Source organism: Temnothorax longispinosus, chromosome 1 (genome assembly GCF_030848805.1).
Source record: "Temnothorax longispinosus isolate EJ_2023e chromosome 1, Tlon_JGU_v1, whole genome shotgun sequence".
NCBI lineage: Eukaryota > Metazoa > Arthropoda > Insecta > Hymenoptera > Formicidae > Temnothorax > Temnothorax longispinosus.
In genome coordinates this window covers 28575476-28586609 of record NC_092358.1, presented here as the reverse complement: position 1 = coordinate 28586609, position 11134 = coordinate 28575476, and the positions used below count along the sequence as shown (strand labels likewise).

Below are 11134 nucleotides of genomic sequence, written 5' to 3'. Positions count from 1 at the left end.
GGGCCGCGATGGAAAATACCTGGCTGCCAAAAAGTCCCTAGGATTCCAGGAAATTCCCTAGCGGGTGGTTGCAGTGAGATTCCGCCAGATGGCACGCGACCTCGAGTCGACGTTGCGGGGTTATGTTTCCGGCGTGACATAACCTGTCATATTTAAATGCCGTCGTAGCTTAGCCCTAAATTTCGTATAATGACCGAGTCGTGACCGAGATCTCTACGGAGGTTTGACATGAGTTCCCAACAAATACTCCAGCTTCCTCACAGACTCAGGGGAGCCTTTAAGCTGCTCACGTCCAGGTTTAATGAAGTTGGCATTAAAATTAGGAGCTACAAGATGCCCGAGAGGATCAAAGGCACCTTACTTGAACGCTGGGGTAAATAACAAATGCGATCGACGTATCACGTTCTACGTGTTGGAATACGGTGTAATAGTTTTTTCTGTTTTGCAGCGAAATATTGGCACGGTCTGTATGTGGATTATAAGGATGTCGCGATTGACGTAGCCAAAGATTGCAGGGAACGTCCTGTACGTGCCGTAATATATAGTACACGTGCGTATCATTTTTTCAATGTGTCCGTAGATTATGTCATTCTTGAAACCTTGACTGATGATATATTATAATATCTATATTATATTTATATGAAAATAATTTGTACTATAGTTCTAGGAGGCTGCTTCTACTCTAGTCGACACAATCCAGACGAGACTATGTTCAGGGAGCACGTGATACAGAGCAGTATAAAGCTGATGCAGGTGGGAGAACCTATACGCAATCCTGTCTCTGTGCAGCACATAAAATGGTTGGAGCAATGCTACAACGAGGGATTAATCAGGAGGCTCAATTTGGGCATTCTGTCCCTGATTTGGTTGGACAATTATGACAAAGACTGTTCCTTGTACAAGGCTGTCTGTCCTTACCTAAAACCACGATACGTAACCTTCCACGAAAGGATAGTGGATGTAGGCTTTCTAGACGAGTGGTGGCTATTGGAAGAAAAGATGAAAGACTATGACGTAAACGAGGCCGAATTTAGCGTTGCGGAAGCTGTGAACACGGCAGGCACTGTTTCAGCAGCGTAACAAATTTTAGGAAAGGATCCTCTTGTATTGTTTATAGTATGTAAAAAATATAAATTTTAAAAGTTTTCGAAAAACGAGTACATATATTCGTAACGTATCAACTAGGATACAAAATATTCTATATAAACTTGTGAATACATAGGCGCACGTACGTGTTAGAGTTGAATAAATCGAGAGACTATACGTAACCCGTGACTTGATCTTTTCTGTTTACAGAATATATTATGTTTATACAAATTTTGTAGAAAAACATTTCAACAAAGTTTGTCTAAAATATATTACACGTCAATGACTTGCGAGTGTAAAACAACAAGATCTGAGAAAACACACAAGTTTTATGCATCCAGCATTTACCGTCATTATTCTGTAATAGAGAAATCTAGAGATATACAGTTGTGATTCACAAAAGGTTTTTTTTCAGCATTTATCACGATATATCTCTAGATTCTCAGATATATATGTATATAGATATTTTATCGACGTATATTTTACAAAAATATGATCTCTGCACTTGACTAATTATCTATATTAGGTACATCTATCATTATACGCGTTTCGAATAGTCTTCAGTCACGCGAGACAGCAGTTAGCGATCTAAAATGTAATCAGTTTTATTAATATTGCATTGCGTGCCGCGAATAATAGCAATACGAAATATATCATATCAATACGTTACCAGTTTGTGCGTAAACTAACGCTGTACGGCGCGGAATGTAGATCATCATTTTGTGTTGATACGCAGAAAACGGTTCTGGTTGCGTAAAATGCTGTATGCTCGTGTCTACGCGACGTTCTCCTCCAAACTGTTCGTCGTCGCTACACAGAACGACCTTGTACGTTCCTGGGTTCTTTATACCGACCGGATAATCGGCGAACGACTTGACCGGATGAAAGTTAAAGACGAACACGACGTCAGCACGGTCGAACACGATCACTTTATCATCTTCGTGCTTCCAGCTCACGTAGCCCTATAAAATCAAGAGTTTATCTTACGCATTTAAAATTCCTTTAATCCTTTATTGCGTCGTAGCAATAAAATAAATAAAATCACTCGGATAATAACGAAAACAAAAACTTTGAAAGCTACTTACAGGCGTGGCGTGCAACCATCCGTACTTGTCTTCGAGCGTATTCACAGCGCGATCCCACGTGTTCATATATTTATACTTGAGCATTTCGTCGTCCACTAAACTCCACTGACGTCTGGCATAATGGTAGCTATCTGAATTTCCGACCCTCGGAAAGTCCAGCCATTCGGGATGACCGAATTCATTGCCTGTAAAACGTACGTTCATAGAGTATCTCTGTGTGTGCGTGCCGTTACATTTTTTCTCATAACGTGGTCATGTATTTCGAGGTACCGATCGTTGAGCAAAAGATTAATCCAAAAATTATTTATTTACTCGTTGCTCACCCATAAAGTTTAGATAAGCTTCGCCGCCCAGAGCATGCGTGATAAGTGTGATTAGATTGTGGAGGGCGATGCCACGAGAGATTATGTCGCTGTGTGGACTGATCGTGCTCATGTGCGTATACATTTCCTTATCCATGAGCCAGAAAGCAATCGTCTTATCGCCTACGAGGGCCTGGTCGTGAGATTCGGAATAAGCGACCGCTTTCTCCATCCATCTTCGATTGGAGAGTGTGTGGCAAATGTCGCCGACCTTCCAGTCGTCATCTTTGACCTCTTTTAACAACTTGATCCACTTGTCGGGAATAGCCATGGCTAATCGGTAATCAAATCCCACACCACCTTCGGCGACGGGCCTTGAATATTTTATAAAATATATTAAAATAAATATTTTCAGCTGCTTTGATTTACGAAGGTTGATATATGTAGGTCTCACCTGCAAACGCCTGGCATTCCACTAACATCTTCGGCTATTGTGACGATTTCGGGATATATTTCGTGCAACATATGATTAGCGAGCATCAAATACACTATGCCCTCCACATCAACGTTCAACCCGAAATATTCGTCGTAATGACCACTGAAACCTTGTCCCAAGCCTCTCGAGTGATAAAACATCGATGTGACGCCATCAAATCTGCCGAATACGTGCAATTTCGATACAACGTATATCTGTTTTATATTATATATGATATGAAAGTCGTAAACTTTTCTAATACACGTAGAGCGGTGTTCTTATACAACGTAAGTACCTGAATCCATCAAAACCATATTCCTCGGTGTACCAACGTAGGTTGGACAGTAGGAATCGAAGTACTTCGTATTCTGCGTAATTGAAAAGTCTGCTGTCCCACAGCGAATGCTCGCCGCGAGGACCACTATGGAAGAAACACGCATCCGTACCATCAAACATATTCAGTCCGTCCAATGTGTTCTTGGAAGCGTGCGAATGTACCACGTCCAACAAAACGTAAAGACCGTGCTGATGCGCTACATCCACTAGCTCTTTTAACTCTTCTGGATTTCCATAGCGAGATGAGGCCGCGTAGAAAGAAGTCACCTGGTGATTTCAACAAGAAATATAGAGCTGAGCATTATATGCAATCATATAATCGTTTTACACGTTATTAGGTAAATAGGTGCGCAACCTGATATCCAAAACTGGCATAGTAGGCGTGCTCCATGATCGCCATTACTTGTATCGCGTTGTATCCTTGCCTTACAATCCGTGGTATTACATCCCTGGCAAATTCCAAGTAGGTGCCGACGCGAGGTTCCTGCGTACCAATTCCAACGTGGCATTCGTAAATCCTGAGACTGTCTGGTTTCTTTGGTTTGGGGTGCTTGAACTTGTAGGTCTAGAAAAGAAACATGGTAAATCTCTTTGTCACGTGCTAGAGGCCGTTCTAATGGTACGTGTCCAATACATTTTCTGGATGCCATATACGTTGTTTGTAGGTAAGCCCTTCAGCTTTATTCTGCGTTACATACGTCGCCCAAGGGCTTAATCTTTCAAGCAGTTCGTTATTGTGATTTTTGATGATGAGCTTCACTTCAGAGTTGTGCTTCAGAGGGCAACTGCCATCTGCGTTCGGAGGAAGCGTCAACTCCCACTTGCCGTATTCCAACTTTTTATACGGCGTAGCAGTTCTTTGCCAATTATCTATACAACGAAACAGTTGTTCCAAGATACGTTTAGTTTAATATTAATCATGTCATTACAGTTTTGTGTGTGTGTAAGAGAAAATAACACATACTGAATTCTCCAGTTAGAAATACCTCCTGCGCACCGGGTGCCCATTCTTTCGCAACAACACTGTTGTCATCTTTGATATGAATACCGAAGCTCTCGTACGCAGTAGTAAATCGTTTCAGGTCCCCATCTCCCTCCTGTATCTTCTCGACGTAATCCAAGAACAGAGCATACCTGGAAAGGCGAGGGTAACTGTGGTTACCGGAGCATTCTCAACGAGTTATCGGCACTTGCACATAAAATCGCTATAAATAAAAAAATACCTTCGTCGAATGTCAGTCTCGTACTGGTTCAGGTACGGGTCCCTCTCGAGGAGCGCTTTTATCTCCGGTACCTCGACCTGCGAGGGATCCATGCTGGACCACTTGCCACCCATGTTTCTATTGTGACGACGTACGTACGATTAACGAGATCAGCGGCGTGATCGCGGCTGGCGGCATGGACCGGCTAAAATTCGAATGTCACGTCAATGTCACACTGCCCCCTCTCCCTCTCTGCCCTCGACGTCAGTGGGTCATACGCACCTACGAAGTGGAACGGAGCCTCGGCCACATGGCACATGGCACTATGGCAGCCGGAGCCGGATTCGACGGAAGTAAAAAGAAAAAAAAACAGTAAAAAAGAAAAGAGTCAGGCGGCCGCGTTTACGTAATTACGAACGTCGCGAGAGCGACGAGCTCCGCTGTTTTGACCCGCGCGCCCACCGCGGCGACCTTTGACACCGCCATGTTTATTCCATTCCCGCCATTCCCGCTGCGGTGTTTAAATATTCCATTCCATTCTCAGGACCGGCGCGGATTATTTACGAGCGAAGCCGATCGTAAATAATGCAAATATTGTAATTGCAAATGAGTGCATGACGAAACATCGAAGCTGCGACGCTGAAGATCATACGGGCGATCTTGCCACGTGGGAGTTTATCTCGTCGCGTGCCGAAGATAAGGTAAGGTAATCTCCCGTTTTATCATTCTTATTGGAGAGAGAGAGAGAGAGAGAGAGAGAGAGAGAGAAAGAGAGAAGAGACGATCGTGATATTGGAGTAATCATGGCGATGATGAGGTATCACCTATCACCACGGGCCCGTCCTTCGCAACTGCACTTTCTGCGTTTAAAATGAGATAGATATATGCAATTAGACGACGGAGAAAAAAGGAGGGAAAACGTATGTATGTAATACATACAGGCCTGTTCTTTTTGCACGATTCATCTTTCCTCTTTTTCTTTTCTCGTGGAGAGAAAAAGAGAAAAGATAAACTGTGCAAGAAGTTCAGCTAAAAAGAACAAGCCTACACACACGCGTTACGTACACCTCGATCACCTCCAGGGAGCAATTTGGCCGCGTTCAGCAGACACAACTGTTGAGTTCGTCTTATCAACGCTCTGCGTTGATTGGTTGGTTCTAAAAGTAAGAGCCAATCACGTTCGACTGCTACTGAGCGGCTTGGTCTGCTGAACGCGCCCATTAAGTTCTGACCGCTCGCCAAATGGCGGACATTTCAAACAAGGAACAACCGTGCAACGGAGTTTGTGATTCCTTACTTTTTTGTATATATATATATATACGTAAATATATTAAAAGAGGGGCAGAGGGCAAAGAAGCAAAAAACGGGAGCGTCCGAGAATCAGCAGGAAAATTTTATTGGAGATACACGAGGACGATTGCGAGTGCTAGTATTACGTAAGAATAATTAATACGGATGATTCGTGAAGACTCGTGCGTAAGTACACAACGTACAATTTACGTAACATTTATTCGTTAATCTTATATATATATGTATATATATATATATAATATATATAAAAATTGCCTTTTTTTTTGGGTTAATTTTCAAGCGATATAGATATCGCGGAATATATTGCGATGCGCCTAAGCTTAAAATTATATTGTCGCAATTTGTGAATCATGCACTAGCGCACAGTTTAATTGATCGCTCGAGTTTTGCATCGAGAGATGGAATAAGAGAGAATCGTGTGTGATTAATCGATAGAAATTTATTATTCGAGAATTCTTCTTATGCTTATCTGATAACTGACTGATGCTCACAAAGTATATACGAAAATAAATACATTATTTTCAAAGTACGTACGCGATATTAGACTCGGAGAGACTCGGCGGAGGCGAAGTCACCGAACGTCTTGGCGGCTTTGGTCCATTCTTATCTTAACTAAGCATTAAGAATTCGTTCGAAAGGAAATGTGTATACTTATAATTAAATTCTTAAATAAGGAAAAGTTATTTAAATTAGCGGTACGAATACGTGTTGATATTTTCAAGGTTTGTCCGTACTTGTTTGTTCCTTCTTTCGTTGTCCTTTATATATATATATATATATGTATAATGCATTTATAAACGCAAATATATTTGAGACTGAGAAACGTGTGACAAAGGCAGATTTGTCAAAGCATTGGATTGTTTTGAGGGGAAATACTAATGAAAGGGAAATGGGAGAAAGTATATATTTTAATTTTATGAGAGATTAAACAGTTATGTTAACGTTAGCGTCTCGAATTATAAGATTAAAGTCACATTTGACATTTTATTATACTTGTAGGAAGAAAGATTAGCACCTGGCTGGACGTCCGGATGAATTTTCTGCCTTGGAATCAATGTTTTAAATAATAACCTATATAGCATGCGTCTTGTTAGTGGGTTTTTGGTTTCGACGTTGACTTGTTAGTGTACGTTGCGGTACTGTTTATGGGAGTATTATTGACCGAAGTGTCGGATACTTCGTCGCTGCTATTACTGCGAATATCACCCTCCATCTGTAATAGGTTTTCCACAAGAAAAGATTAGCATATAGCGTTCGTTCGTTCGTTCATTAATATCGAGAAAATGTCCCAACGAACGTGCACGCGACAATTTATATAAATCAGCAGCACATACCTGACCAGCATTGAAAGCGCGGTATGCGATCTGAAGGATTACATAAGTCCAAATTGCGTGGAGAAGCAGTAGTAAGATTAATAAAGAATTAAAGATATAATACGCAGGGAACATCGGTACTATCTTAGGCGCTTCTATAGATGTGCTGTAATATGTAATAGAATCCAAATCAGTATCACATAATCCGCACCCGAGATACATTCAATCGATTAAAATTTAGATATACCAATACGTACCTATAAATTATCCAAAATGGATACACACCAATACGCGTTCCAATCCAGAGAATTGTAAACACGACGAATATACAATCACAAATTTTCTGATAATTTGCATACTTGGATATTTTTGCCGCCTGCGAATTAACAGTGCGTATAAATCAAAATGTAGAATGCCGTCGTGCACGTGCTTGCTCCTTCGAGAGCAGTACCACAGTATTCTTACCTCCAAGAATATATCCGCGGAATCGTGCACAAGCAAGACCAGACTGCCGATCCTAGTTAGGTTTCCAACCCACGAGAAACACATAAGTGAAATTGTGGCTATGTGATGAATAAACATCTGCCAGAAATCTTTCCTTCTCACATCGAAGAATTGAGAGAAGCTTAATGCCCAGTAAAATGCCATTGATATCATGTAATACCACCATATATCACTGGTAACAGGATGATAGGGATAATTGTAATAACAATGCTTTATGTCCCAGAGCCACGGTTTATCCCATAGGACAACAAGGCCATAGAAGAACGAGTACGTATAATAAAAACATCTCCAACTGGAAAAAAAAAAAAAGAGAGATCGCGCATATATGATTTGTTAATGCGATGTTTATGCACGATGCAAAACGATACATTAAGACGATGACTAACCAACTTTCACAGAATTTTGTAAGAGTAGACGGCTTGTCTTGAGAGCGACGCAGCCGAAGCCATCTCTCCACTTGTCTTTCAGACCAGTCTAATTGTTTAGCCAATGCCAAAATCTTAAAACACGATTGTGTGTTACAAAATGCTGACGTAACAGATAATATGCATAAAAGTAGTATTTAATCAATACGTACATCAATAGTGCTATTTAATCTATATTTTAATTCTAATATTTATATCTCTTAATCGATAAAAAACTTGATCTCTATAACACGTTTATCATCATCATTGATCATAGACCATAGATCATAGGTCATAGATCATTGCTATATTAGTAATTAGTTGTACCTATATAATACTAATGATATTAAATTTTTTCACATTAGTCACTCACCTGTTTACGCTTAGTTTTCTTACTAAGATATGCTTTTTCTAATATCTCATTGGGTGCTGCCCTTTTGCTTCTAGTATTTTTTATACTAAGTGATCTTCCAAAGGGAGCGAACCAATACCTAATTAAAAAGTGTAATAATCTAATTAAAAAATTAGATTATATATATTTTTTTATTTTAGAAATTCATATAAATTCTTTATCATATATTAAATATTACATTTTGCAACACATTTCATTGATTGTAAACTTTTCAATAGGAATGTGAATTTAATTTCTTTGAAAGTGAAACATTAATATTGAAGATGAGATATAAAACTCGTATGACCAATACAATAAGGCTTAAGAAACTTACCTTTCAAGAGTATATCTCATTCCTAGAAGAACAAATGCCATGGGCAGCGGAAATATTAAATGCTGATAATTCGCATACTTATTGTCTGCATTCGGACTGATATCCTCCCATGTAATGTTGGAAGGTAACCAAATGTCCGGCGACCAAAAAGTGGCCGATATATTTAGGAGAATATTCTTCATTTCTCTGTGTCCTGCAAACAGAGATATTCATGGTAACGAGAAGAAATGGCTAATGACTCGGATTGTGGAAAACTCGAGTGATCAAAATGACATATCGCAAATAGCACGCTCGTGCTTTTTACATATTTATTAAATCATCACATATGACTCGTCATGACGCACAAGAATGCCCAACTAGCGACACAACGGTAAGACGTTTCGAAAGAAATCTCTGGAGATCACGCCACAGAAATTAATCAACATAAATCATTGGTGCAATCATCGAGGTCGGCCAGCAAGATTAAATTGAGGAACACGAAGAAGACGTACTTCTACATAAATGGACACGTAACGAGAGAGTGAGAAGGAGAAACTGACATCGGATAGATCTCGGCGAGAGGACACACCGCGCGCGCACTCACCCGGAGCCGCTGCAGCCACTTGGGTATGTAACGATGTAACGCGTGATCCGAAACGTGCCACTGCCACCGAGGACGGGCGAGAATGAGGCGAGAGAGAGAGAGAGAGAGCGCGCGCGCGTGCTCGTGCCGTTTCTGTTAGCGGGTAACGCGCGCGTGCGCTACCGGAATGGTGCTCCGATTAGCGCCAGAATGGAGGAGGGCGACGATAAGGCCGGGCGGCCGCGCGACGTCTCACTGCGGCTGAGCTAGAATCCGGCGAAGTGGTACGCTTCTTAACTGCCTGTCCAAGTCTCTCGCTATCATTACGAATTACGACCGCTATCAGCATCCCACCACCGTCGCCGCCACCACCACCACGAGGCGCGGCTCTGACACAATCGAGATAACGAGCCTATTCGGCCGCATGACTATTCTCGCTCGCTTTGACGGTCACGCCACACTGCCACCGGCCGTACGAGCCAAAACACTATTAATTAATGATTACCGCACGATCCCGCCGCTGTGTATACGGTGTGTGTGCGTGCGTTCAGCGTTGAACGTTCCGGCGAGAGGCGCGCCCGGCAGAGATGGGGGCGCGGGCGCATCCGATCGTGCCCAATCGCTCCGATCTCGCAGCTGCAGTGGGAGTTCTCCCTCTGTCTCTGTCGTCTCTGTATCTGTTCTCCTATTTCTTCTCTCTTTCTCTCTCTCTCTCTCTCGCTTTTCTGTTGCACTGTTTTTTCTATGAACGTCTCCATGGAATCAGCAACCGAGCAACTCGACCTTATTCGACGATTCGATATTAGCCCTATTTATATTAGCTCTACTTTCTGATTTCACTACGTCTACGTACCATTAATATGCACACTACGAATTACACGCACCTTCTGTCACTTGGAGGGAAGAAGAGAGGGAAGGAAAAAAGAAGCTGCCGGGCTGCTAGGTTACCGGTGACTCATCGAGCGACCACGAGACCGTCGTCGGAATCGTCGGATCGATCGGCCAACGACGATTATTGGATTCCACCAAGTTCGCTCGTGTCTACCGGCTGTCCAGGGTCATTTACCGTCGTGTCGTCCGAGTTCCGAACGAGTTTCTCAGCGGATTTACCATTTACCAAATTGCGTGTCCGGCGTGTCCGCACTCGAGAGTCGAGACGATAAACAAGAAATGGCGGGGCCCCCTGGCGGTCTCTCCCTGCTCCGAGCTCCGAGAGGCACTCTAGTAGAGAAGCGGATCGTTACAGATCGTTAGAACGCCATTAAGCCACTGCTGGCGGCTGGCGCGCGTATCGACCAGCTTCCCGCTTCCCGCTTCCCGTCAAGACGTTCACGGCGACCAATAGCGGTTCGCCTCGACGCAGCCGTTCGAAAATTCAACGGGCCGACGCGCGAAGATACACTCCGTGAACTCCGTCTCGCATTTTAGGGCGACTTTGACCAAACTCCAATTAACTTAATTGGCGATTAACTTGACAGGCGACACCGATTTATTATCTTGACATGGAGAGAATTATTAATTTTTGTTGCTTAAACATATGCGGGAAAGGAGATTAGATTAGAAACACTCTGAATTTTGCAATGAGAGGGATAAATTTAAGCACGTGCGCAATTTTGTTGAATTAATCGCAATTAAATTAATCGACGGTTAACCTTGAGATGAGAATAAACATCTACGCTCTATTTTGTTTATGTAGATAAAAGTATTAATTTTCTGTAATTTGAATGAAAAGGAAGTGAAAAGAAAGATTAAGGTAGATTTAGATATATACAGTTAAAAAGTTGGTTATAAGCGCTTAGGCTGAATTAATTAATATCATCGATTATGTT

At 42.0% G+C, this 11134-nt stretch overlaps 3 protein-coding genes across 8 annotated transcripts; 1 reads left to right on the top strand and 2 right to left on the bottom strand.

Annotated features, from left to right (window-relative positions):
• Window positions 1-90: 90 nt before the first annotated feature.
• LOC139824023 (mitochondrial import inner membrane translocase subunit Tim29) lies at window positions 91-1268 on the top strand. The gene is made up of 3 exons (XM_071796512.1): window positions 91-373; window positions 449-550; window positions 662-1268. Exons 1-3 carry the CDS (start codon window positions 229-231, stop codon window positions 1078-1080), a joined length of 666 nt encoding a protein of 221 aa, XP_071652613.1. The 5' UTR covers window positions 91-228; the 3' UTR covers window positions 1081-1268.
• Agbe (1,4-alpha-glucan-branching enzyme) lies at window positions 1144-4962 on the bottom strand. The gene is made up of 11 exons (XM_071796262.1): window positions 4769-4962; window positions 4508-4691; window positions 4249-4418; window positions 3919-4154; window positions 3640-3849; window positions 3244-3551; window positions 2928-3128; window positions 2495-2847; window positions 2172-2356; window positions 1757-2048; window positions 1144-1674 (listed from the first exon to the last, which is right to left on the bottom strand). The coding sequence occupies exons 2-11, from the start codon at window positions 4618-4620 to the stop codon at window positions 1667-1669; spliced, it is 2076 nt and encodes a 691-aa protein (XP_071652363.1). The 5' UTR covers window positions 4621-4691; window positions 4769-4962; the 3' UTR covers window positions 1144-1666.
• A 1254-nt stretch (window positions 4963-6216) lies between these two features.
• On the bottom strand, window positions 6217-10562 carry Schlank (ceramide synthase schlank). Of its 6 annotated transcripts, none has more exons than XM_071796317.1 (9): window positions 10190-10510; window positions 9811-10088; window positions 8744-8936; window positions 8392-8530; window positions 8001-8113; window positions 7576-7906; window positions 7368-7486; window positions 7132-7276; window positions 6217-7010 (listed from the first exon to the last, which is right to left on the bottom strand). In XM_071796317.1, exons 2-9 carry the CDS (start codon window positions 10061-10063, stop codon window positions 6888-6890), a joined length of 1416 nt encoding a protein of 471 aa, XP_071652418.1. In that variant the 5' UTR covers window positions 10064-10088; window positions 10190-10510; the 3' UTR covers window positions 6217-6887. The 6 variants fall into 6 exon arrangements, with proteins under 6 accessions (XP_071652418.1, XP_071652428.1, XP_071652448.1 ...); XM_071796327.1 differs by having other exon boundaries at window positions 8392-8509; XM_071796347.1 differs by lacking the exon at window positions 9811-10088 and having other exon boundaries at window positions 10423-10562.
• Window positions 10563-11134: the final 572 nt, after the last annotated feature.

Bases quoted from the DNA above. Each gene is read 5' to 3' on its own strand.
- LOC139824023 (XM_071796512.1), top strand. From the start codon at position 229: ATGAGTTCCCAACAAATACTCCAGCTTCCTCACAGACTCAGGGGAGCC. The intron at 374-448 runs GTAAATAACAAA...TCTGTTTTGCAG, and splicing joins CACCTTACTTGAACGCTGGG to CGAAATATTGGCACGGTCTG. The intron at 551-661 runs GTGCGTATCATT...TTTGTACTATAG, and splicing joins TGCCGTAATATATAGTACAC to TTCTAGGAGGCTGCTTCTAC.
- Agbe (XM_071796262.1), bottom strand. From the start codon at position 4,620: ATGGGTGGCAAGTGGTCCAGCATGGATCCCTCGCAGGTCGAGGTACCG. The intron at 3,552-3,639 runs GTTGCGCACCTA...TGAAATCACCAG, and splicing joins ATGCCAGTTTTGGATATCAG to GTGACTTCTTTCTACGCGGC. The intron at 3,129-3,243 runs GTACTTACGTTG...CGTATTCGGCAG, and splicing joins TATGGTTTTGATGGATTCAG to ATTTGATGGCGTCACATCGA.
- Schlank (XM_071796317.1), bottom strand. From the start codon at position 10,063: ATGGAGACGTTCATAGAAAAAACAGTGCAACAGAAAAGCGAGAGAGAG. The intron at 8,937-9,810 runs GTAATCATTAAT...CTCTGTTTGCAG, and splicing joins CACAGCGGCGGGATCGTGCG to GACACAGAGAAATGAAGAAT. The intron at 7,907-8,000 runs GTTAGTCATCGT...TTTTTTTTCCAG, and splicing joins ACAAAATTCTGTGAAAGTTG to TTGGAGATGTTTTTATTATA.